Source organism: Alexandromys fortis, unplaced genomic scaffold (assembly GCF_014885135.2).
Source record: "Alexandromys fortis isolate MF-2015 unplaced genomic scaffold, M_Fortis_MF-2015_v1.1 scaffold_78, whole genome shotgun sequence".
In the NCBI taxonomy this organism is placed as follows: domain Eukaryota; kingdom Metazoa; phylum Chordata; class Mammalia; order Rodentia; family Cricetidae; genus Alexandromys; species Alexandromys fortis.
The window spans coordinates 6,108,893-6,131,416 of NW_026067977.1; the positions used below are offsets into that span (position 1 = coordinate 6,108,893).

Consider the following 22,524-nt stretch of genomic DNA (forward strand, 5'->3'; position numbering starts at 1 on the left):
CAATGCTCTTAACCACTGAGCCATCTCTCCAGCCCCCAGCATTTGAACTTTAAAAAAAAAAAAATCTAGTTTTTAAATTTAATAGAAAGGCTTTTGGTTAAACTTTTTTGGTAGACATGGTTTACCTATCCTCTCTTTTGAGAGCCCTTTAAAATTACAAAAAGAAGGGGCTGGAGAGGCGGCACAGAGGTTAGGAGCATTGACTGCTCTTCCAGAGGTCCGGAGTTCAATTCCCAGCAACCACACGGTGGCCCACAACCATCTATACATGTAGGCATACACGCAGACAGAACACTATATATATAATATAATAATTCTTTAAAAAAATACAGAAAGGAATAAAAAGAACTATAAAGTCTCAGGGACAGGAGTGGCTTTAATAGGGAAGAAAGCTTTTTAAAAGACTCATTTTATTTTTATTTATGTGTGGTGTAGATGAGTGTGGTTGCCCACGGAGGCCAGAATTCATGGAGCTGCGGTTACAGGTGGTGGTGCCTGATGTGGGTGTGTTGGGAACTGAACCTGGGCCCTTTGGAAGAGCAACTACTGCTCGGCCATCTCCCAGGCCCAGACAAGTTTTAATGACATTCTGAAGTGGGAAAAGAGCAGTCTTCAGACTCCCAAAGAGCTGGGACCTGGAAGAAGCAGGGGCTTCAGGGAGGCTGGTTCAGAGCCTGGACTTTCAGATGACTAGGAAGACTCTCCCTTAAAGTAGGTATGGAAAGTATATATCTGTAACCCCAGTGCTTGGGAGCTAGAGCTGAAGGTCATCTTTACCTCCATATGAGTTCAAACCTAGTGAGGGCTACACGACCCACAAATCCACGTGGGGGCTGGGCAAGGGAAGAGGTGACTAAGGAACTCTGCTTCCATTACAAGCAGTGAGCGCATCATCGCTGTGTGGATCCCAATCTTTCCAGAGGTGAAGGGTCAGTTAACAGCCACGCCACAGCGAAGGGCAAACACAGGGAACCTTCTGCGAGGTCAGACTATAAGCTTTCTCTTACTATAGACCTCGAAGAGCTAATTGATTTCTGGGAAATTAAGTGCCCTACTTGGTAACATTCCCAGGAGCAGACAGGTACTCTGTTGGGTAGGCGATGCAACCTTCCCACATGGCATGGTGACACACTGAGAGCTGGAGGCCAGCCTGGGTTAGAAAGAACCCTGTCTCAAAAAACCAAACTGAACAGGCAAATCACTTGTTTTCAAAAATTTAATGCTACTTACATTCCACACTGTAACAGTATACTAGGGAATTTTCAGTTATTTTTAACTTTCTACTCTCTCCAGTCACCTAGACCTGAAACTGTACTACACCTTCCATGACACTATGTCATTCGGAATAGTTCAGTCACTTCCTGGATGAAGTGGGAATAAGGCCTGCTCACCACTTGAGGATCTGATGAAGATATTTTTTATCTTCATCATGTGAAAGTCCCAACTTGGGCCACATTTCAACACACTGCCAGGAATGTTCTAGATGACACATTCTAGGTTAGACTCAAAAGATCTTAGGCAACTTTGGGAATTTGACTCAAAGTAAAAAAATACACTTTCCATAAAAATGCGTACACTTCTGATATTTTATGTATTTTAGGGGATATCTGTGGCCTACCCATGATTAAGGACCGATCCTTTGGACTCAATGGAGAAAGACGAAGACTGACAGGCAGGAAGACCCAGCCTGGGGACAACCCCTCAGATATGGCTTTAGCAGTGAGCTCTTGTGGAGAGAACCATGGGAACGAACTAATGTCCACAAAGTCTGAAGCTGCCGACCTCATTTTTCTGGTTAAAATGTCTCCTACAAAACACTGCTGATGCCTATCTCTGTAGGTCCAAATCTAAACTGCTAGTTTGTTTTTTTAATGGAGATTCTTGCCAAACATCGTCTGCAGGCCAAAACTGAGCAGCGAACGACAAGCTGAGAAACAAATGTACCCACACTAAAACTCTGAAGATGAAGCACGTGAGGAGCACAGGCTTGCCCTTCCTTCTGAGCTATCAGACAGAACAGAGCGCCTGCCCTCCACCCAGTACAGGAAAAGCTTAAAAGCAAGCATCCTAGGAGCTGTTCACGGCTAACAATCTCCATGCCTGCATGGCTGCAATCAGGTAGATTTATCCTCTTTCTTCCCTAAATACTCTTTATTAATCACTTAAGTAAGCAAACAGAGAACGCTCTGTTCAGCTACAAGCTTGGTCAAACACTCACTGTCGCCAAAGTTTGGGAGATTGGGATGTGAAAATAAAATGCACCGAGTGTTCTGGAGTGCCATACAAGAAGGAATGTCTCCTGCAGGAATGTCTGCCCAGTCCTTAAACTGAACCCGTGCAACCATCTGTGCTCCCTTTGTGCTCCCCCGGCTCCCGTGTCACTGAAAGACCTCTTTATACCTAGGAGGTCCACTGCCCCATCAGAGTCCCATGAAACCTGGTGGCGGACAGGATAGGAGGCATTATTTCCAGAGGCCTCTGAGGATTCCCGAAGCACACACCTGCCGATGGGCGAGCCTACCTTTCGGTGCCTGCTCTCGGCAGCAGCCAGCTGGGACAGCATGCGCTCCTGCATGTTCTTGCATTGCTTCATCACCACCTTAAGGATAGAGAGGGGGTTTGTGCACACTGGCTGCTTCTCACTATCATTCTTTTCCTTTAGTGTTTCAAAATCTCTCTGAAGAGCCATTAGAGGGTCACTGATGTTATATTTTCCATAGCGTTCTTCAATGAAAGTATCTCTGTGTTGGGCCTGAGAATAAGAAAGAACAAAGAACAAGACAAAATCATTAGACTGAGGCCTGTGCTCAGGATGTATTAAAGGTGGTAACATTAGTGGAAGCCTGACTACAAATCAGGAGGAGCCACAAAGACAGGCAACTGCGGAGGTGAGCAGTGTGATAACACGAACAAGCGAATGATTACAGGGAGCTGACCTGGTATCAGACATGATCCAAACAGGTACGGCCATATTAACTCGGGAACTTTTATAGTCCCAAATTGCTAGTCATCTCCATTTTGCTGATGAGAAAACCATTACAAAGAGGATGGTTACCCAGCTAGCCTGCCTCCAAAGACTCTGTCTGGAAGCAGGCTCACAGACTCTGCATGCACCTGTCCGTGTTACCTTCAGGTGTATCCCATCTTCCTTCTGTTAAAGTACTAAGCGCGATGATTTTATGAGTTTATAACTTGGAGACAACAGGGAGCCGGCAGGAGCGCAGAGGATGCAAGTCTGAACATAGGAGAGAGTCCAGGACTCCTTGCAATCTGCAGAGAGAACTCGACTGCACTGTTGATGGGACAATGGGGGGAGGGGGTTTGCACAACCACAGCTGAAGACAAAAACCCCTTCTGCCTGCCACTAAATTCTACCCCTTTTTCAATCTCCCATCAGCCTCTAGCTCCCTTAGTCTTCTTAGTTTTTTCTGTTCCTCTGAGCAGGCAGCCATCTAAGGACAACAAGCGCTTGGGAAGACACTTCTGTGTCCTTCTTGTGGTACTGCTGCTCGGGGCAGCTTTAAGGATTACATGGGGGAAGCAACAAGCACTACATGTAGGCAGACAGCAAGACCCTGTCTAAAACAAGCTGTCCTGCCACCACAAGACTGGAGTAGTTCAATGATATTTACATGACAGAAACAGAAATTTAATTAAATTGAAAATATTCTTTCTTTTTTAAAAATCACCATGTGTACATGGAGGTCCTTAGTTGAGGAGGAGGTTGGTCTTGAATTCTGGCTGGATTTACAGGCATGAACTGTCACACCAGGCCTAAAACCAAAGTCCTCCCATCTTCTTTCATTTTCTTTATTCTTTCTCTTTCCTCTCAGCCCGAGGAAACCTAGAGTCTCCTATAGCTCCTGTCCTGGCCACACTTCTGGTTACTGATGTAACCATGGCTGCATCATCAGTGTGATAAATGGACAACCACCATCACTGAGATTGATCTGGTAGGGCAAAAGAAATAAAATAAGCTGGAATTAAAAAAAAAAAATTTTTAGTAACCTTTTCTTTTCAAAACACCATGGAGAAAATGGGATGGGAGAAGCTGCAGCTTCTCCTCTGGCCACAGAACAACTGGTGACCTCGACATCAGTTCTGCTGAGAAGCTGTCTGTCAGGTTTGAGTATATAGTTAACTAATCCTAAAAACATGACTTTAAAACCCACATAGTGATTATCCATATAATTAATAAGCACCAGAGTCCCAAGTAATGGGAGCGTCTCTGGTGAGCCTCGGCCCGAGAACAGCTGTCTGGCTGTCTGCTTTCTCTCCGAGTACTGCGGAGCAGTTCCAGTCACCTGCACGGTGATTACAATCCACACAGATGGCTTCACCTGTTAGTGAAAGGGCGCCGTGGACAGACTCCAGTCACACAGCAATTCTACCACAGGGCCAAACACAGAAAAGCTCAACTTGAAGGCTGTATTTATGATACCGAGCACCTAGAAAATGGGAGACAATACAGTTTTCAACCAATTTATGGGCTACAAGTTTAACTGTAAATACAGTGAGAAGCAAAACCAAATGCTAAAACTTAAATAATGAAAGTAACTTTTATGGGGGTACGTGCTGGTTATCTGTTGCTGCATAACAAACAGCCCCCCAAATCAGCAACTTAGATAATACTCATTTTATCTCACATGGCATCCGCTGGTTAGGATTCTAGGGTGAGGGGTGAACTGGGTGGTTCTAGATCAGGATCTTGAGCTGAAGTGCCAGCTTCTCACAGTGCACAGCATGCAGCTGATCCAGACCAACGTCTCAGGAGTGCAACACCACCTTGGGACGTCCCAGATGGGACCACACAGGGAAGAGCAGCAGGAGGCAGTGCTCACTGCCCAGGGAGCAGGGACTCCTCAGAGGCTGGCCACAGACAGGGGACGAGATGTGTGCCGGCCGCTAACGCTACATTTCAGGGTGAAGTTTGAAGGCCCAAACTGGCAACACTGAGCTTTAATATTTTAATGACATTTCAGCTATTAAAAAATATAATTGTAAGGCCCGCAAGTACACGAGGGGCGGGATGTGATCTTGGGTTTGAGTTTTGGAGAAATTTAGTGATAAAGCTAAAATCAGTCAATTTCCTGTTTCATCATTTTTACTTTGCTTTAAGTGACAATATAAACTCTAGGTGAACAGTAATTCCTACATTTTCAGAAACCACACTGGCCTTTAATTTCAGAGACGAGGAAAATAATTGACTTGCCAGACAGACTTGGCGACAAGGGTGTTATCAACAGACAGAACATACTGGCCATCTTCGGCGGCAGGGGTGTTATCAACAGACAGAACACACTGGCCATCTATTACTCATTTCTTTTCACTTCACAGGCTGGAGGAAACACATCACAAGAGAAGGCTTAAAATAACATCACAGAACAGCCCTGGAGCCTGCCATACTTAGTCTCCAAAGCCCCAGCTGTGTTATCACTGACTTCAAAGAGAAAGCCAGGCACTCAGACCAAAGCAGGAGAACTGAGAGTTTCAAGCCAGCCTGAGCCACAAAGGAAGATTTTGTTTCAAGCATCCCCGGACCCCAAGAATAAAAGTAGTTTCTTTCCTCTTCTACCTTCCTAGTATAATGTGTGGAAGACACAGGAGTACACACAGTCCAGCTGCCTTCCTAGTATCATGTGTGGAAGACCCAGGAGTATGAATAGTCCAGTCTCAAGCGGGAAGTCAGTCCCTATAGTCTTTGGACAAATCTAAAGGTAAAGAGTTAGTCTGGGAGAGCTTGGCTGGCAGGGTGCTGGCCTAGCAGGCACGAAGTCCCAGGTTCCACCCCCAGCACAGCATGAAAGTGCGTAAGTGTCTGAAGTCCCAGTTCTTAGGAAGTGAAGGTGGTGGACCAGAAATTCAAGGTCATTTCCAGCTAAATATCAAGTTTGGGGCCAGCCTGGGCTACGTGAGGTCCTGTCTCAAAATAAAGCATAACAGACTAACAACTAGGCAGATAAATGGCTTAGCTGGTAAAGGCACTTGCTGCCACGCTTATGACCTCAATTTCATCCTTAGGGCCTCTGAGAGCCAACTCCTATAAGTCTACGAGAGTGCTGTGGCATGTACCCCCCCCCCCAATAAAAAAGTGTTATCAGCGGCCTTTGAAGTACAATGGACTTCAAACACCCCTCAAAGCAATCTTCAGGCACAGATGTTTATGAAAGCAATTATTTACATAAGGACAGACGACTATTTATTATTGTTTGACTAAAGTGTTCTAAATTCTGCTCAGGACTAAGAGTGGATTTAATCTAAGTAGCTCTAAGTGTGGCTGCACAGAGCAGTGTCAACACCCAAATTTCAAAGTCTGTGAAAAGTTTTGATGAAACCAAAGGAAACGTGGGCTATGTCCGTCCTGCGGTCGGGTCCCTCCCCTCCAGGAATGAGGCTGATGGGAGGGGTATGGACTTTCTGGCCCGGATCCATATGCTCACCTTTTTGATGTGGGGAAGAAAACATGTATGGGAATTCATTAGAAAAGAAAGAACCAATAAAGGGCAAATACTCCCAAACATAAATCAAGAATTTTAACATACATTAAAAAAACTACTTTATGACAAAGAAGCAAAAAATATCAAATGGAAAAAAGAAAGCATATTTAACAAGTGGTGCTGGCATAACTAGATATCAACATGTAGAAAAATGAAAATAGACCCATATCTATCACCATGCACAAAACTCAAGTCCAAATGGATCAAAGACCTCAACATAAAGCAGCCACACTGAACCTTATAGAAGACAAAGTAGGAAGTACACTTGAATGCATTGGCACAGGGAACCACTTCCTAAATAGAACCCCAGCAGCACAGACACTGAGAGAAACAATTAATAAATGGGACCTCCTAAAACTGAAAAGCTTCTGTAAAGCAAAGGAAACGGTCAACAAGACAAAACGACAGCCTACAGAATGGGAAAAGATCTTCACTAACCCACATCAGACACAGGTTTGATCTCTAAAATATACAAAGAGCTCAAGAAATTGGACACCAAAAGAACACATAATCCAATCAAAAAAAATAGAGTACAGACCTAAACAGAGAACTCTCAACAGAGGAATCTAAAACGACTGAAAGACACTTAAGGAAATGTTCAACATCCTTAGTCATCAGAGAAATGCAAATCAAAACAATTCTGAGATTCCATCTTACACCTGTAAGAATGGCCAAGATCAAAAACACTGATGACAACTTATGCTGTAGAGGCTGTGGGAAAAAGGGAACACTTCTGCATTGCTGGTGAGAGTGCAAGCTGTACAACCCCTTTGGATGTCAGTGTGGTGATTTCTCAGAAAATTAGGAAACAACCTTCCTCAAGACCCAGTAATACCACTTTTGGGTATATATCCAAAGGATGCTCAATCGTGCCACAAGGACATGTGCTCAACTATGTTCATAGCAGCTGTTTGTCATAGCCAGAACCTGGAAACAACCTAAATGCCCCTCGACCAAAGAATGGATAAGGAAAATGTGGTACATTTACACAATGGAGTACTACACAGAAAAAAAAAAAAAAAAAAAAAAAAAAAAATCTTGAATTTTGCAGGAAAATGGATGGAGCTAGAAAACATTATTTTGAGTGAGGTAACCCAGACACAGAAAAAAATTATCACATGTACTCACTCATAGAGATGGTACTCACTCATAAAGCAAAGAAAGCCAGCCTACAAACCACAACCCCAGATAACTTAGACGACAATGAAGAGACTAAGAGAGACTTACATGGATCTAATCTACATGGGAGGTAGAAAGTGTAAAAAGACAAGATCTCCTGAGTAAATTGGGAGCATGGGGACCTTGGGGGAGAATTGAAGAGGAGGGAAGAGGTAGGGAGAGGAGCAGAGAAAAATGTAGTGCTCAATAAAAATCAATAAAAAAATTTATAAAAAACAAAACAAAAAACCCTACTTTACCTTTCCCATAAGTTTTATGTTCTCTAACTGAATAAGTTAGAGATTTCCCGTTTGTTCTCGCTGGCACACGCCCAGAGCCTCTCCCCTGACCACCAGCTCACATGGACCCAGAACCTCCTCGGCAACTGGCTGGGCTACAACTCCAGTTTGCCAGGTGACCACACATCCCTCAACACAACAAGAGTCAACGGCTGCTTAAAATCACACATTGAAACCGCACTGGCCACAGACAGAAATAGGAATTCCTGCATGTGGTAGGGCTCAGTGCAGAGCTGGAGAGATGGCTCTGGGGATGGTAGGGCTTCCCGTGCAAGCCATGCATGAAGACCTGGGAGGGTGCGAGTGGGTGGACACAGGGGTCTCTGAAGCTTACTGACTGTCAGATAACCCTGGGGAGAGATCCTGTCCCTGGGGATGAGGTGGAGGGGGTCAGATGAGACATCGGGTACACCCACTCCCATGTCGTTCCATGTGCAGATGCCACAGAAATGTACGCATCCCGATACCCACGTCCCTGTTAAATCACAGACGGTTCTTAATCTCAACAGAACGTTACTACATGCCCCCTTCCAGCCAGAAGTCTCCCTCCTTCCAGAGACAACCTGTTGGTTCCACCACTTTTTAGTTTTGTCACGTCCACAGCTCCATCTAAACAGCGGCACACAGTACATTCTTTCGTGTCTGGCCTTTTCTGTTCTCACTGTAATGAAGCTCAAGCTCATCAGTGGCATGTTGGTGATTTGTCCTTTTTAATCATGTGCTGTGTGAGTATACTGCATTTATTTATTCTCTCGGTTGACATCTGATTCTACCAAGTTGGGTTCTTCTGCGAATAAAGCTGCTATGGACAGTGGAGTAAGAGCTGTCAGTAGATGAAAGGCTTTGTTTCTTTTGTAATTAGAGCTAGTTACCCGCTAAGTCTATGACCACTTCCCAATCAACTTCTAGTGTGGGTCCACCACATTATCCCTTCATCAGCACCGTGGACACACTCAGGTCTCACCCAGCACCTGCTGTGGCCAGGCCATGTTTCTGCACCATCTACAGTAGGATCTCACTGTCCTGACTAGTATCTACCGAATTCAGCAGCCTGCCCCTGTGTTCTATGTTTATGAGGAAGCACACACGCATGCACACACGTGAGTGCGAGTTCATATGTCACACAGAGCTTGTCAGAGGACAACCTGCAGTGGTCAGTTTTCTCTATCTTTCTACCATGTGGGGCCCAAGGATTGAACTGAGGTCACCAGGATTGGTGACAAACACCTTATTCTCTGAGCCATTTTGCTGGACGCCCAAAGTAATCTCAACAGTGGCAGCAGAAACAACAGGGAATCCAACAACTAAATGCTTATTCCCTGAGAGCAGTGTGCTGAGCTTTCATATCTCCAACTTAATCCTAACAATATTTCTCTTTTCTCTTTGCTTGAGCCAGACCTAGCAATGTGGCTCAGGCTGGTCTAGAATGTGAGAGCCTCCTGCCTTGGCCTCCGAGTGCTGGGACTATAGGTGTGCGCCACCATGTCCAGCACAATATTCCTCTTAGATGTCGCTATTGTTTCCAGTTCTTCTTAGGAGAAGCTAAATAGCAGCATACAGCTTTCTCACTCGTAGTGAATAAGAAGAGGAAGCGGCACTGACCATGCTGGCTGGTAAGCTGACGCTCCCCAGAACCTATAGGAATGGGTTTCAGTTGATTAGGTCCTAACTGGCGAAATAAGGGGAGCTGAAAGTTTGCACAGTACAGAGTTCATCTCCGCCCCTCCTCCCTGCCTAAAAAACCAGAAGAGAAACCACTGCAGAGCGCTCAGAGTAGGTAGTGAGGGTTACTTCAAGGACTTTCTCCCCACATGTAACCCCAGTCACAATACAGAATCTACTTTGTAGTTATGTCTCTATTGTAAATGACACCGGAAGAGAACGAAGACTCGCAGAAGGCTGACTCCAGAGTCTGCTTTTCAACAATGTAAGGTAAAAGAAACACACAAACTGTATTACAGAAAGTGATCAGCAGTACTATTTTACTGTAACAAATGCTACGAAAGTCTACAAACTAAAAGACGTGGCTGTAGATCAAATATATAATATACAAAAGAAAGAAACAAAAACCAGATAACCAAAACATTCTGGAGTCTGGGGACAGTCCCCAGCACACATGCATTTGGTGAGCACGACATGTTTGCAGGGCAGTGCACGTGCTGTGATGCGGGCAGTGACAGGGGAAGACTGATATGACCACGTGAGGCACAGTCCTTGGTCTTCAAGGCGGTGAGAAGCTGCTGGATTTTTAAGGACAGACTCAACATCTGCAAGGAACAGCAGTTTTCTAAAGAGCATCACTCATGTTTAGAGGAACACCGACTACAGTTTATTTGATAAGAATTTTCTAAGACACAGACTTTAAACTCATAAGGAATAGGAAGGAAAAGGCCGACCCTGGAAGTGGGTGGGTTCTGGCAGATAAATGGGACAATCAGTGACTGAATGAATCACAGGAAATACGGTAAGGTGGTGGGGATGGCGGGGCGTACATGACCCCAAACTCCCTCTAGAGTGCTACACAGTGGGACTAACCCACAGACGTCGTGTGACACCTTAAATTAATCCTGTAAACCCAAACACCGTTCTACTAGCAATGTACACAGGCTCTTTTACTCACTGTGTATGGAAAGCTACAGGGCTCAGTGAGTGCAGGTTCTTACAACCAACACCAACACTGACAACCTGAGCTTGGTCCTTGGGACCTACGGAGTAGAAGAAAAGAATCAATGCTGTCCTCTCCTCTGACCTCCTCACCGTGCTGGCCAGGCTGCATGACTACATGCATGTGATTTGATTCAGGAGTATTAGTGCATAAAAGCCTGGTGTGGTGGCACACACTGTTAATCCCAGTATTCAGGGGCCAGGGGTTTTCTATGAGTTCTAAGCCAGCCAATGGTACACAGTGAGACTCTGCTTCAAAATAAAGAAATAAACATCACATTCCACTCAGAGCTCCAGTCCTCCCTTCCAGTCACCCAGCTAGAAGAGGGTTCCTCCTCGCTCACACAGCACGCTTCTCTTTCAGTGCTGGTGACTAAGTGCACCAAGCTTACGCCACCACGGAGCTACCACCACACGTGAACTCCTTTTAAATGTTAAGTCTGAAGCTAAGCTTTTAAAAAATGATTTATTTTTACTTTTGATTATGTGTCTGTGTCTTTGCATGTACACACGAGTACGTGTTCCAGGAGGCATTCGATCCTTTGGGGCTGGAGTTATAGGCTGTGAGCTGCCTGCTGAGGGTGTTGGGAATTGAACTTGAGTCCTCTGGAAGAGCAGTATGTGTGCACTCTTAACTGCTGAGCTATCACTCCAGCCTGAAGTTAGTTTGCACTAACTTTTTGTTTTAGATTTGTGTGTGTGTATACATAACTTAAAAATAAGTTTAATAAAAAATTTAAAGGAGGGTTAATTTCGAAAACAAAGAAAAGAAAGATGACAAACAATTTTGTAAAAGCCATAAAAACAAAACAAAACACTAAACCCAAAAACCTTGAAAAACCAATTCCCAGTTGGGCACCGGGGGCACAGGCAGAGCTCTGTGAATCTGAGGCTAGCCTGGTCTACAAAGTGAGTCCCAGAACATCCAGAGCTACAAAGTGAGACCCTGTCTCAAATAGCGCTCCCACCACACACAAAACAAAGTAAAACAAATCCCCAATAAAATGAAGTCCAGAGGAGAAATATGCATTCTGAAAGAGAGCACCTGCAATTCAGACAGATGCTCATCAAAGCCCTCGGTGCGACAGTCTGGGAAATAGACTTTCTATTGAGTATCTAGGAGACTTCGCCAGCAACACCACACTATTTAGTACTGAGGGCTCGAGTAATCTCAGTGGGAGGGAGGGCTGCTAGCATTTGTGAGGCTGGGGCTCCATTTCACAGTAGGGTGAGGGTGAAGGGAAAGGACGCAGCCTTTGATTTTCTTCTGATACAAACCTCTAACCATTGTCCAGCTGGGGAAAGCAGACCACCTGACCTTGACTAGAAAGGATACCAGGACAAAACTGGGGGCTGCAGAGAAGGCTCAGTCACTGGCTGCTCTTCAGGAGTACCCGAGTTCTCCTGCTAGCACCCAAACGGCAGCTGCTTCTAACTCAAGCTCTGGGGGAGTTACTACGCCTTCTTCCGGCTTCCCTGGCATTACATGCATATATGTAGGCAAAGACCCATACATGTTAAGTATTTTTTTATTTTAAAATTAAAATAGGAAAATTTGCTTTATTAATTATACGAATACAACAGTAGACAGAGGTGACAGCCAGTCACTTGGTATCCTTTATACAAATATGAAAGCAAAAACAAAGCCATGACTTCCTGTCTGAAGAACAGGCTGTTCCCAGAGAAGTAAATAACATGACTGGATGGGAATTCTAACAGTGAGGATTATGAAATTACTTTATTAAAGCTAGGCCTCTCCTAAAAAACATTAATAAATGGCACCCATTCTCGAGAACTGGCAATGCTCAAGGAAGACTTCACGGGCCTGAACTTCACAAGATGAGCACTTGTGAGGGCTTTAGAGACTGTGGAAGAGGTGAAACGCCAGCTCTCGCTCTCCATGGAAGGGGGAGATTCACACACAAAACACAAAGAGCGCTGTGATGTGCAATGCTTATCAGAATGAACACATCTTCACATTGCTGTAATCCCCAGTGAGGACAGAAAAGAGAAATCACATTAAATGTATTCAGCTTTTTAAAATGTACTGGCGTGCTTGGTGGTTAAGAGTGCTTGCTGTGGGTTCCTAGCACACACAGCAGGCAACTCACTTGTAACTGCAGTTCCAAGACAAACACCGAAATAGACACAATTAAATAAATGTAATTTTATAAAACAAACAATCCCCCCCCAAAAAAACGACCAACAAAACAAAACCACCCCCAGAAATTCTAAAGGACCAAACACAACACTATTATGATATAGTGCTGAAATGTGCTAGAACAGATTCTGAATATACACCACAATCACAGAAAATCTTATTTTAAACAGCCACGGAGGGCATTTCATTTAAGAGGCACGTGGAAGAAAAAGAAACGATGTGGGACCGAGCGGGATTAAGACAAGAGTGCCAACAGCACCAAGGGAAGAAGATTAAAAAGGAAGACGAGGGGCTGGAGAGATGGCTCGGTAGCCGAGAGCACAGGCTGCTCTTCCCAGCACCTACACGGTGGCTCACAATGTCTGTGACTTCAGTTCCAGGGGACTCTAGTGCTCTCTTCTGGCCTACACTGGCACTAGGAATGCACACACGACATATATGTAGGCAAAACACCCACACATATTTTTTAAAAATGGCCTGAAGTCCTAGGAATTGGGAAGCTGCACGCGGGGGGGGGGGGTGTCTGCTGTGTCTGGTACCTGTCAGTTACACATCACAACACCCTATTATCTCAAGAAACCAACACCCGCCGCCGCCACCAAAAGTAAAGCACTCAGGTAATCTAATTAGAAGGAGTCAGTAGGGGTTGGAGTTTAGAGGTAGAGTGTTTGCCTGCTAGGTTCTGGGTCCAACCCCCAGCGCAGAGAGGGCAGGGAATTAGAAGTCACGTGTCTTTCAGCAGGCAGAACTTAAGTCGAGCAAGAGAGGTAAATAGTAAATGAGAGATGCAAGAAGCAGGAGGCGGACTACAAACAACACTGAAACACCTGCGTCACCAGAGGGGACAGCAGGTGGCTCAGGATGAAGACGGCTGCAAAGAGCTTTGGCTTAGAAAAGAGCAGAATGCAGAAACTGGTTCAAATGAGCCTTGAGCCTGGGACAAGAAGTAATGTAAGTGAAGAAATCGGAGCATCAAGAGAAGCGAGGAAGAAAGGGGCGAGTAAGCCATGAAGAAAGGGAAGAGGAGGGCTGGGAAAGATGTCCAGCTGGTAGAGTGCGTGCCTAGTATGCGCGCAGCCGAGCTCAAGCCCAGCACCGTGTTAAGTGTATATGGGGCGTCTATACATCCCAGCACTCAGAAAAACTACATAAACTAATATTAACTAACCTGCGGTGCCCTGCTGTGTCTTAAGAGATCTAAGTCGGTGCACAGCAGTTCTTCCTTTCTTACAAACACTACACGTTAGGCCTGTGGGTACTGTCTAAAACACCAGCACTGGAGAGGAGAGGCAGGGAGACTGCTCCAAGTTGAGGTCAGCTTGGCAGGCAGTGCAAACCCTCCACCTAGGAATAGTCCACAGTGAGGTGCACCAGGTTCTGCTGCCTTGCTTTATTGCTTTACAGGTTCTTGATGCTGCGTTAAACAGTGGTGCACGGAACATCCTTGGGTGTCTATGGAAGAATGCCCCCACCTCCCCGCCCCAGAGTTTCTCTATGTAGCGCTGGCTGTCCTGGAACTCAGAGATCTGCCTGCCTCAACCTCCTGAGTGCTGGTGGGATTAGAGGTGTGGACCACCACCCAGTGAAAGGACAGTGTTGTAGAAGAGATATTTCTTTTCTTTTCTTCCTTCCTTAAAAAAAGACTTTAATGTTTCTATTATGTGTACCCGTGTGCTTCTGCATGAGTATATGCCACTCCTATACGGGTGCCTGAGGTGTCCAGGAGAGGGTGCTAAATCTCTGGAGCTGGAGTTACAAGTGGTTGTGAGCCGTTTATTGTGGGTGCTGGGTACTAACTCAGCTCCTCTCTGGAAGAACAGCACGGACTCTTAACCACTCAACCATCTCTTTAGTCCCCTATGATAAAGGGTCCTGCTTTTCTTTTCAAGACCACTTTTTTATTTATTATCGTGTATATGTGTAAGACTCTGTGGAGTTGGTTTATTCCTTTCACTTTCACACGGTTCTGAGACTTGAACTCAGGTCAGCAGGCTGTGTCGTTGGGCAGTGAGCACCTTTACCTGCTGAGAGCCATCTCAGTTGCCCTGGTTTCCCCAATGCGTTCTGTAAAGTGTTTTTTTTCCACACAGACTGTCAGCGGGCAGATAGGATGGCTTCCTCCTCTCCTAGTTATTTCGACAACTGGCTGAAGCCACACACTACATGACCCAGCACCGTTTTTATTTGAAACAAAAACTTTCATACTTTTCCTTGCTTTTCCCTATAGGGGCAGCTAGAAATAGCCTGATTAAACCTGAATCATGAGGTCAGCACACGCCAGGAGACACAATGACAGGAAGTCAAAATAACAGGAATAAGCTGCTTCCTTTTTTATCTGTCTTAGTTTCAGGCTGAGGGACTGCAATAGAGCTCATCCCCAACTGCCCAAGAGGAGAACTGTTCTGGAAGGAAGTGACACTTCACAAGCAGAACCCCCTTCCCTTCCTCCAAGGCATGGCCCTCCCCAACCCCATACCCAGATCCCAGAGGCCACAGGGAGATGTGAGCTGAATGACAACGGCCGCGCCTGTAATTACTGCTCACACATTCACAGCATGAACTGCGCTCCCCGAGGGCCAGCGAACAGCTGACGCCACAATCACTTCTAAGAGCTGGCTGTTATGGATGAGGGTCAATGTTTTCATGAATAAAATTCAGATGTTTTATCACTTAAGAACACAAGCTTCTTGTTATAAACAGTTTATGAACTGTTACGCAGTTTATGAACACTCTTCATATCTTCTGGCTCTTTCTGCCGGGACGGCTCATCGGTACTCACGCTCACTGACTCACCCTGCCCTGGGTAGTACAGGACTCCTACCGCCTTCAGGGAAGCAAGCCACGGAGAACGGAGAGGCTTGGTTGGGAGTTTCCACCAGTTACAAGCCAGTACTCTTCTATGTTCACAGTTCTGTTTTCACACACGGAGACCTTTTCCCTTATTAGTCTGAAGGTCCACTCTGATCGCGCTGTACTGTTCTGCCCAGACCCTGCTATCAGATGCCAGGCTGTTTCTAGCATTTCCACTGCACTGAAACCGCTCCATGAACAGCCTGACTTGCGACTGTACTCAGGAGGCTGAGGTGGAAGGAGGGCAAACTGCAGGCATACCTGGGCTGGATAGTGTCTCAAAACATTAAGGAAGAAAACTCTGACGACATCTAAATAGTCAATGTCACTAGTCAATAAGAAACGAAAATTAGAACTGAAACGAGAGCCTGGTGTGGGTGCAGGAACATGCAGCTGAGGCAGGGCTTCTCTGAGTTCCACGTCAACCTGAGCTATACAGTGTGTTCCAGGCCGGCCTGGGTTACACAATCTCATACAACAATAACAATGAAATGGAAGTGACTTATGACACACCTGTTAGAATGGTTAAATAAAAAAGGGGGCCGTACCCAATGCTGGCGAAGCTGTGGCATCACTACAACTCTTGATGGGGAATATAAGATGGTTTATCACATCAGAAAACTACCTAGATAGTTCTTACAAATTAAACAAGATACTTGGCATGGTGGCTAATGAAATCCCAGCACTTACAATGTTCTCTCTCTCTCTCAAAAGTAAATATACACCTATGATTTAATATAGTCATTCCTTTGTGTCCACACAAAGCCTTTCACATGTAAAGGTTCATGGTGACTTTATTTATAGTAATAACAAAGTTTGGAATAATGCAGATACTAAGATGAATGTATAAAACAAAACTATAGTTCGAGGCCAGCCTGGTCTACAAGAGCTAGTTCCAGGACAGGAACCAAAAAGCTACGGAGAAACCCTGTCTCGAAAATCAAAAAAAAAAAAAACAAACCAAAACTATGAGGTATGTATAGAGATAGTGAAACACCATTCAGTCATAAGAGAAATCAACTGTCAATACATAAAACAGCATAGATAATAAACAATCATACGCATAGTAACAGGCTGCCCCTAACTTATCTTTGTACCTATAGGTTAGGGCGTCTCTCAACTATCATCACAGAAGCTGCTTTTTGCACCTGGCTAGACCTGCTCTAGCCAACACGCAGAGACTAAGAGTGTGAAATGTTCGGACAAATGGGACATCTGGAGCACACTCCCTTCCCTCAAGGCTCAGAAAGCAGTGACAAAGAGAGGCTGGACAGTTTGTGAGAGCCAGAAAGAGGAGATGTGTGCAGAGAAACCGTAGTAGCTGGGCATGACAGGGTACCTGTTACACGCATGAACTCACAGTGGCAGAGGTTGTGTCCTTAAGACTCACATAAGATTAAGCCAGCTAAAACCCAAGTGTGGATGGGCGAGAGGTCCTTGAAGTCCCACCTCTACCTGAGAAGCTACTGGCAACCGATGGCTGTTAGGGACAGTAGGGAAGTCTGCTGTTTCCAGGGACGTGGCCTGGGCTCCGTGGATGGTCCCGTGCCCATGCATGCACAGGCAGCTATGTGGGAGGGGGCAGATAACGGGGGGGGGGGGACTGGACAGAAGGGAACCAGGCAGATTTGATCAAACACACCATTTGCAGATATAAAACTCAAACAAGTTCACTCTTCCACAACTAGAAAATACCTTCTGGATGATTCCATAAAGCCAGGTAACTGACACCTGGGGACAGAAAGCAGGCCAGGGATTCAGGAGCAGGAGTGATGAGGTGAATTAGGCAGGGTGAATTAAAAAAGGGCACAAAGAAGATCTTGGGGGTGATGGACACATCTCCTGGGACTGTGGAAATGGTCTGCAGTGCACACCTGTGACGGCAGCACTCTGGCAGAGATGGATGGATGGATGGATGGATGGATGGATGGATGGATGGATGGATGGGTCTTAGGCTCAAGGCCAGCTTGGGCTGAATTGCAAGACTATCTCCAAACACAAAACTATGTAGGGGTTTGGGTGGGGGAAGCTACAACATACCATCTGCTCCAAGCCACCAAGTCAACCTTACCCTTTGTCAGCTGTTTCAAAAGACAGACATTTGGTTATCAGGGCAGGGATGGAGTAATTCCAGACAAGCACTACTGGGAACATCAGAAAATGCCACTGAAAAGCAAAAGCGCGGATCTTCCCCGCAGGCCAGCATCCCATCAGCACTGCTGGCTTTATGAACGTAATGCTGCCCTAAACCGATAAACTCTGTAGCGTGGATCGTAATGATAGTAACTATGGGTAAAGTAGTCATACCTGTCTAGTCGGGGTCTCTCTCTCTCAGTTCATCAGACGAGAGCCCGATCTGTGCTGGTGTGCACACACGTGTGCAAAACCTGATGGAAGATGTCTTTATTATTTTCCTTTTTTCCCCCAGACAGATTCTATGTGGACAGAGCTAAGTGTGGCTCTGTAGCAGAGGAAGATGTGTGTGGAGTGTGTGCTCTAAATCTGATCAATTCTGTTTCCCAGAGTTTTAAATGGCCATGATCGCAGTCCCCTGTCCTCCTCTGTGGCAGGCACTTTCTATTTCTAGGTCTGCGTGGAACTACTGAACTGGGACTTTCCTGCTGAATTGTGTAGCTCCACCCCTGGCTTCTAATAATGTAATTTTCCTTTTACTACTGAAGGGATTTCTACAGTGTGCTCACTCAGGAAAATAAAAGTTTATGTGACTTTCATGAAGACTGTTTTTCCCTGACACATGCTTCTAAACAGAAAATCATGTTTACCTGAGGTTCAATTGAGACCAAACACACTATAAATGGTCTTTTTAACAACTAGTTCACATACAGGAAGATTGGTTATTACACCATAGAAACACCGCCTTTCATGGCTTTATGCAAACATGCTTCGGCTGCAGCAGAGAAGGGCCTGGCAGCTTTTCTATGGGCAGGAGAAGCACACTACTGGGAGACTGTAGGAACTGCCTAGCACGTGGCAACAATTCCAAAGAGTGAATTAACACTTTTACAATCCCAGCTCTAGACAGGGATTCATTTTTACAAACTGTAGGACATTTACAATTGTTCCCTAAAGAAACAAAACCTGTGTGACTTGATATTCTCCAAGAAGCAACAGGTAGCCATGTGGTTTTGTTCAGAAACAAAAACTTAAAGTAGAAAAAAAGACTGTCCTTCCCCTTTGAAAGCAAAAAAGAGCAATCAAAGCTGCTTAAGAAAGACCAAGCTGGCCATTTCTAGAGCACAACTTTATTCCCAGTACTCGAGAGGCAGGGGTCTTTATGGAGCCTGAGGTCTAGGTCAGTCAGGCTACATAATGGGATTGTGTCAGAAAGTGAGTGGGGGTGGGCGGAAGTGGCCTGAAGAGGTAAGAGAAGGCTCAGTGGTTAAGTGGGCATACTGTTCTTGCAGGGGGACCAGAGTTTGGTTCCCAGAACCCATTTCAGACAGCGCACGGCAACCTGTAACTCCACCTGGAAGGGATCCAGCACCTCTGGCCTCGCAGAGACCTCCACTTGTTTGTATGTGCTCGTGCGTATATACGCGTGAGCACACACACACACACACACACACAAATAAAACGACCCCCCAAAAAACAACTCCAAAACACAAAAACCCCTCAAAAAAAAAAAAAGACCAAACCCAAAAAACAAAGACCAAAGCTTTTTAACTCACTGAATATGAATTAGGAACTAATAATAAAAAGAAAATCATTGTTAGTTCAGAAAGTCTACCAAGTATTTGTTAAGCAAAAGAGCTGTAAGATGACATCTAGCATTGCTACAGAACCCTAACAGACAGACAGACAGACAGAAACGATCCCAGAGATTAAATGAGATTTCACTTTAATGTAAAGAATCTGGCAGGGGGCCAGGGAGACGGCTAGGTGGTTAAGAGCATGGTGGCTCACAAAAGTCTGTAACTCATTTCAGGGAATCTGATTTCCTCCTCTGGCTTCCCAGGTACACATACATTGCACATACATACATGAAGGCAAAACACTCCTACACATAAATACAAATAAATTCAAAACAGCAGCAGCAAAGAATCTTGTTGAGGACTGTGCCTCTAACCCGACTGTGAATAACTCTGACTCAGGAGATGTTTAAAGACGCCTGTCTCGGGGGAGCCACACTGGATGGAGGCCGAGCTCAGCTACGTCACCTACAGGCCACACAGATGGAGAATGCCCCTGGCTGTCTAAACAACTCCCTTATAGAGCTTACAGCTCCCGCTTCTCTGGATCCTTTCAACTTTTCAGACCATTCTTATAGTAAACAGAACTAGACACATGTAGAAAAACCGCCAGGAAACATGCGCAGCAAGCAGCCAAGGCACCCTATGGCACAGAACAGAGAACAGCTTCTGCTAACTCCAACACTTGCCTGGGAGTACTGTGGCAATCTTAAGGCAATGCATCAAAATGGCAGTCATTTTATTTGCTCAACAAATATTTGATGCTAGGGATGTGGCTTAGTGACTGATCGTGTCCCCGAGTTAAACTTCAACAACAAAAATTACTACGGCAAATATTTACTGGGTATCTACATCAGGCTCTGTCAAGCTTAGGGGGAACGAACAGCGAAGTGACACACGCAGCAGGTGCCATTCTGCGCCCTCCCAGGCCGGGGAAACGGTCCCTTTCCATTGCAGGCCTCCTCTGCCACCGCATCCAGTTCCGAGGGGATGAGGGTGGATGAAGGACACAGGTACTAGCAGGGCTAAGAATGGGATCAGACCGTCCTCGGTTCTTTTCCCATTCTCCTCATTGTCAGGCAAGGACAAGGAACGGGAAGGTGTCATGAGGCCAAGCTAACTAGTAAAGGCAGGCTTTTATAAACTAGCATCACTCGAAACCTGACAACGACAGGTTTGCTGTCAAGTTGCGCTGTTCTACTCAATCACACTTCGTAGGGAGTCATCTGTCTTCAGCACGCTTAACTTTCGCCTGCTTTGGTTACTGCCCTTTGGCTTTGGGGGGTCTTGTCTGCTGAGATTCAACCGATACTCGGAAAAGTCCTCCGTGCAAGTGTAAAAAGCTTCAAGTTGAAAGGGGTGCATCTGCTTGGGTTTCTATAGGCTCTGCAGTTTCCATAGATGTCTATCCTCACTAATACACCTCTCCCAACCTTTGCATTCTAACTGATAACAAATTAAGTAACCCAATAATTTCCTCTTTTTTTTTTTTTTTTTTTTTAAAAAAAGGTCTTATTTAGTGATTATGTATACTACAGTGTTCTGACTGCATGTATGCTTTCAGGCCTGAAGAGGGCACCAGACCTCATTACAGATGGTTGTGAGCCACCATGTGGTTGCTGGGAATTGAACTCAGGACCTCTGGAAGAGCAGCCAGTGCTCTTAACCTCTGAGCCATCTCTCCAGCCCTAATTTTTTTTTTTTCTTCAAATTTTTGAGACAGGGTTTCTTTGTGTAGCCCTGGCTGTCCTAGAACTCACTCAAGAGATCCAACTGCCTTTGTCTCAGGAGTATTGGAATTAGAGGCATGTGCCACCTCGCAACCACATCCTGCCTAGCAATAGCTTTACGGAAACCTTGATGTCCTGGACATTTTATCCCGAGCATCAGTATATGAATGCATATATACTGCTCATGAAATAGATCTCAGCAAGTTCTCAAAGGGCGTCAGCACTTAAAAACAGTCGAAACACACTAGAAGTGCAAGGCTCAAGGTTTAGAAACCGAGCAGAAACTAAGGGCAGAAAAACTTCATCACTTTTCCCTCCCTTGGTTTGTTTCTTTTCTTTTTTGTTTGTTTTTATTTTGTTTTTTCAAGACAGGGTTTCTCTGTGGCTTTGGTGCCTGTCCTGGAACTAGCACTTGTAGACAGGCTGGCCTCGAACTCACAGAGATCTGTCTGCCTCGGCTTCCCGAGTGCTGGGATTAAGGCATGCACCATCACCGCCCAGTGGTTTGTTTCTTGAGACAGGGTCTGTGTAGCCTTAGATGATCTGTAAATTGCTATGTAGACCAGGCTGACCTCAGACTCAGAGAGATACCCCTGTCTCTGCCTCCCAAGCACTGGAAAGGTATGTGTCACCACTCTTGACTTAAAAATCTTGACACACAGGTGGGTGCCTAAAGCAACTGTCACTATGTTCCACTGCCACTCCAATAACGACACCAATATCCACTTAAATACACTAGAGAAATGACCTGCAACACAGGATCCCCAGGCACTCTCTCTACATACCTTTAAAGCTTCTATAACGAGGTCCCTTGCTTCAAGTTCTCCTTCAAGAATACTGAACAGTGTCAGGAGTTCAGGCTTGCTGAGTTTTTCCAGATTCATCCTGAAAGTCTTAAACAAAGACAACAATCAGTCTCCAGAAGAGGAGGGAGCTTGACAGGAATGAAGGGTAAGAAGGCAAGACAGAATATACCCTTGGGAGCTGCGACCCAAAACAACACCCAAGGTTTCTGATGTCAATCATAAACTGAGCAGGAAGAGAAAAATAAAATCCCCTGTGAATTATTGATTCCATCACTAACATCAATTATTCATTACCTTTTCCAGGCTGGTTTGCAACCCGGGTCTCAGAAAGGATCAGGAACTAATTCTGTCTGCTAGAAACTGAGGTAGAATTGGGTACCATTGTTGCGGGAGGTCCTTCCGCCCCTCCAACCAATAGCTGCTGTGATACCAGCCCATTGGGGCGTGGTCTCTCTCCCTTTAAAAAAGCGGCTATTTCCTCTGCTCGCTCTCTTCACTTCCTGCTCCGCCGGAGACTAGACTCCCTTCCTGGTTGTGCAGATGGCTGTTGTCTGGGACGGTGATCTGTAAGTTTTCCCCTTTAAATAAATAACACCCTATTAATCATAACTCCAAACTGGTGTGGCCTTGTTCGTGACTTACGCCTTCA

General features: G+C 45.4%; 1 protein-coding gene and 1 long non-coding RNA gene across 4 annotated transcripts in view; one reads left to right on the plus strand and one right to left on the minus strand.

Annotated features, from left to right (window-relative positions):
- Cttnbp2nl (CTTNBP2 N-terminal like) overlaps positions 1 to 22,524 on the minus strand; it is a 47,920-nt gene that overhangs the window by 6,655 nt on the left and 18,741 nt on the right. For all 3 annotated transcript variants that reach the window (XM_050157535.1, XM_050157536.1, XM_050157537.1), the window contains exons 3-4: positions 21,855 to 21,962; positions 2,522 to 2,752 (exon numbers count right to left, since the gene is read on the minus strand). In XM_050157535.1, the coding sequence (XP_050013492.1) occupies positions 2,522 to 2,752; positions 21,855 to 21,953 (330 nt within the window). In that variant the 5' untranslated portion in view covers positions 21,954 to 21,962. The remainder of the gene's footprint in view (positions 1 to 2,521; positions 2,753 to 21,854; positions 21,963 to 22,524) is intronic.
- Positions 12,291 to 16,589, plus strand: LOC126510828 (uncharacterized). The gene is made up of 2 exons (XR_007594509.1): positions 12,291 to 13,730; positions 15,124 to 16,589. It is a non-coding gene; the product is annotated as an uncharacterized lncRNA (long non-coding RNA).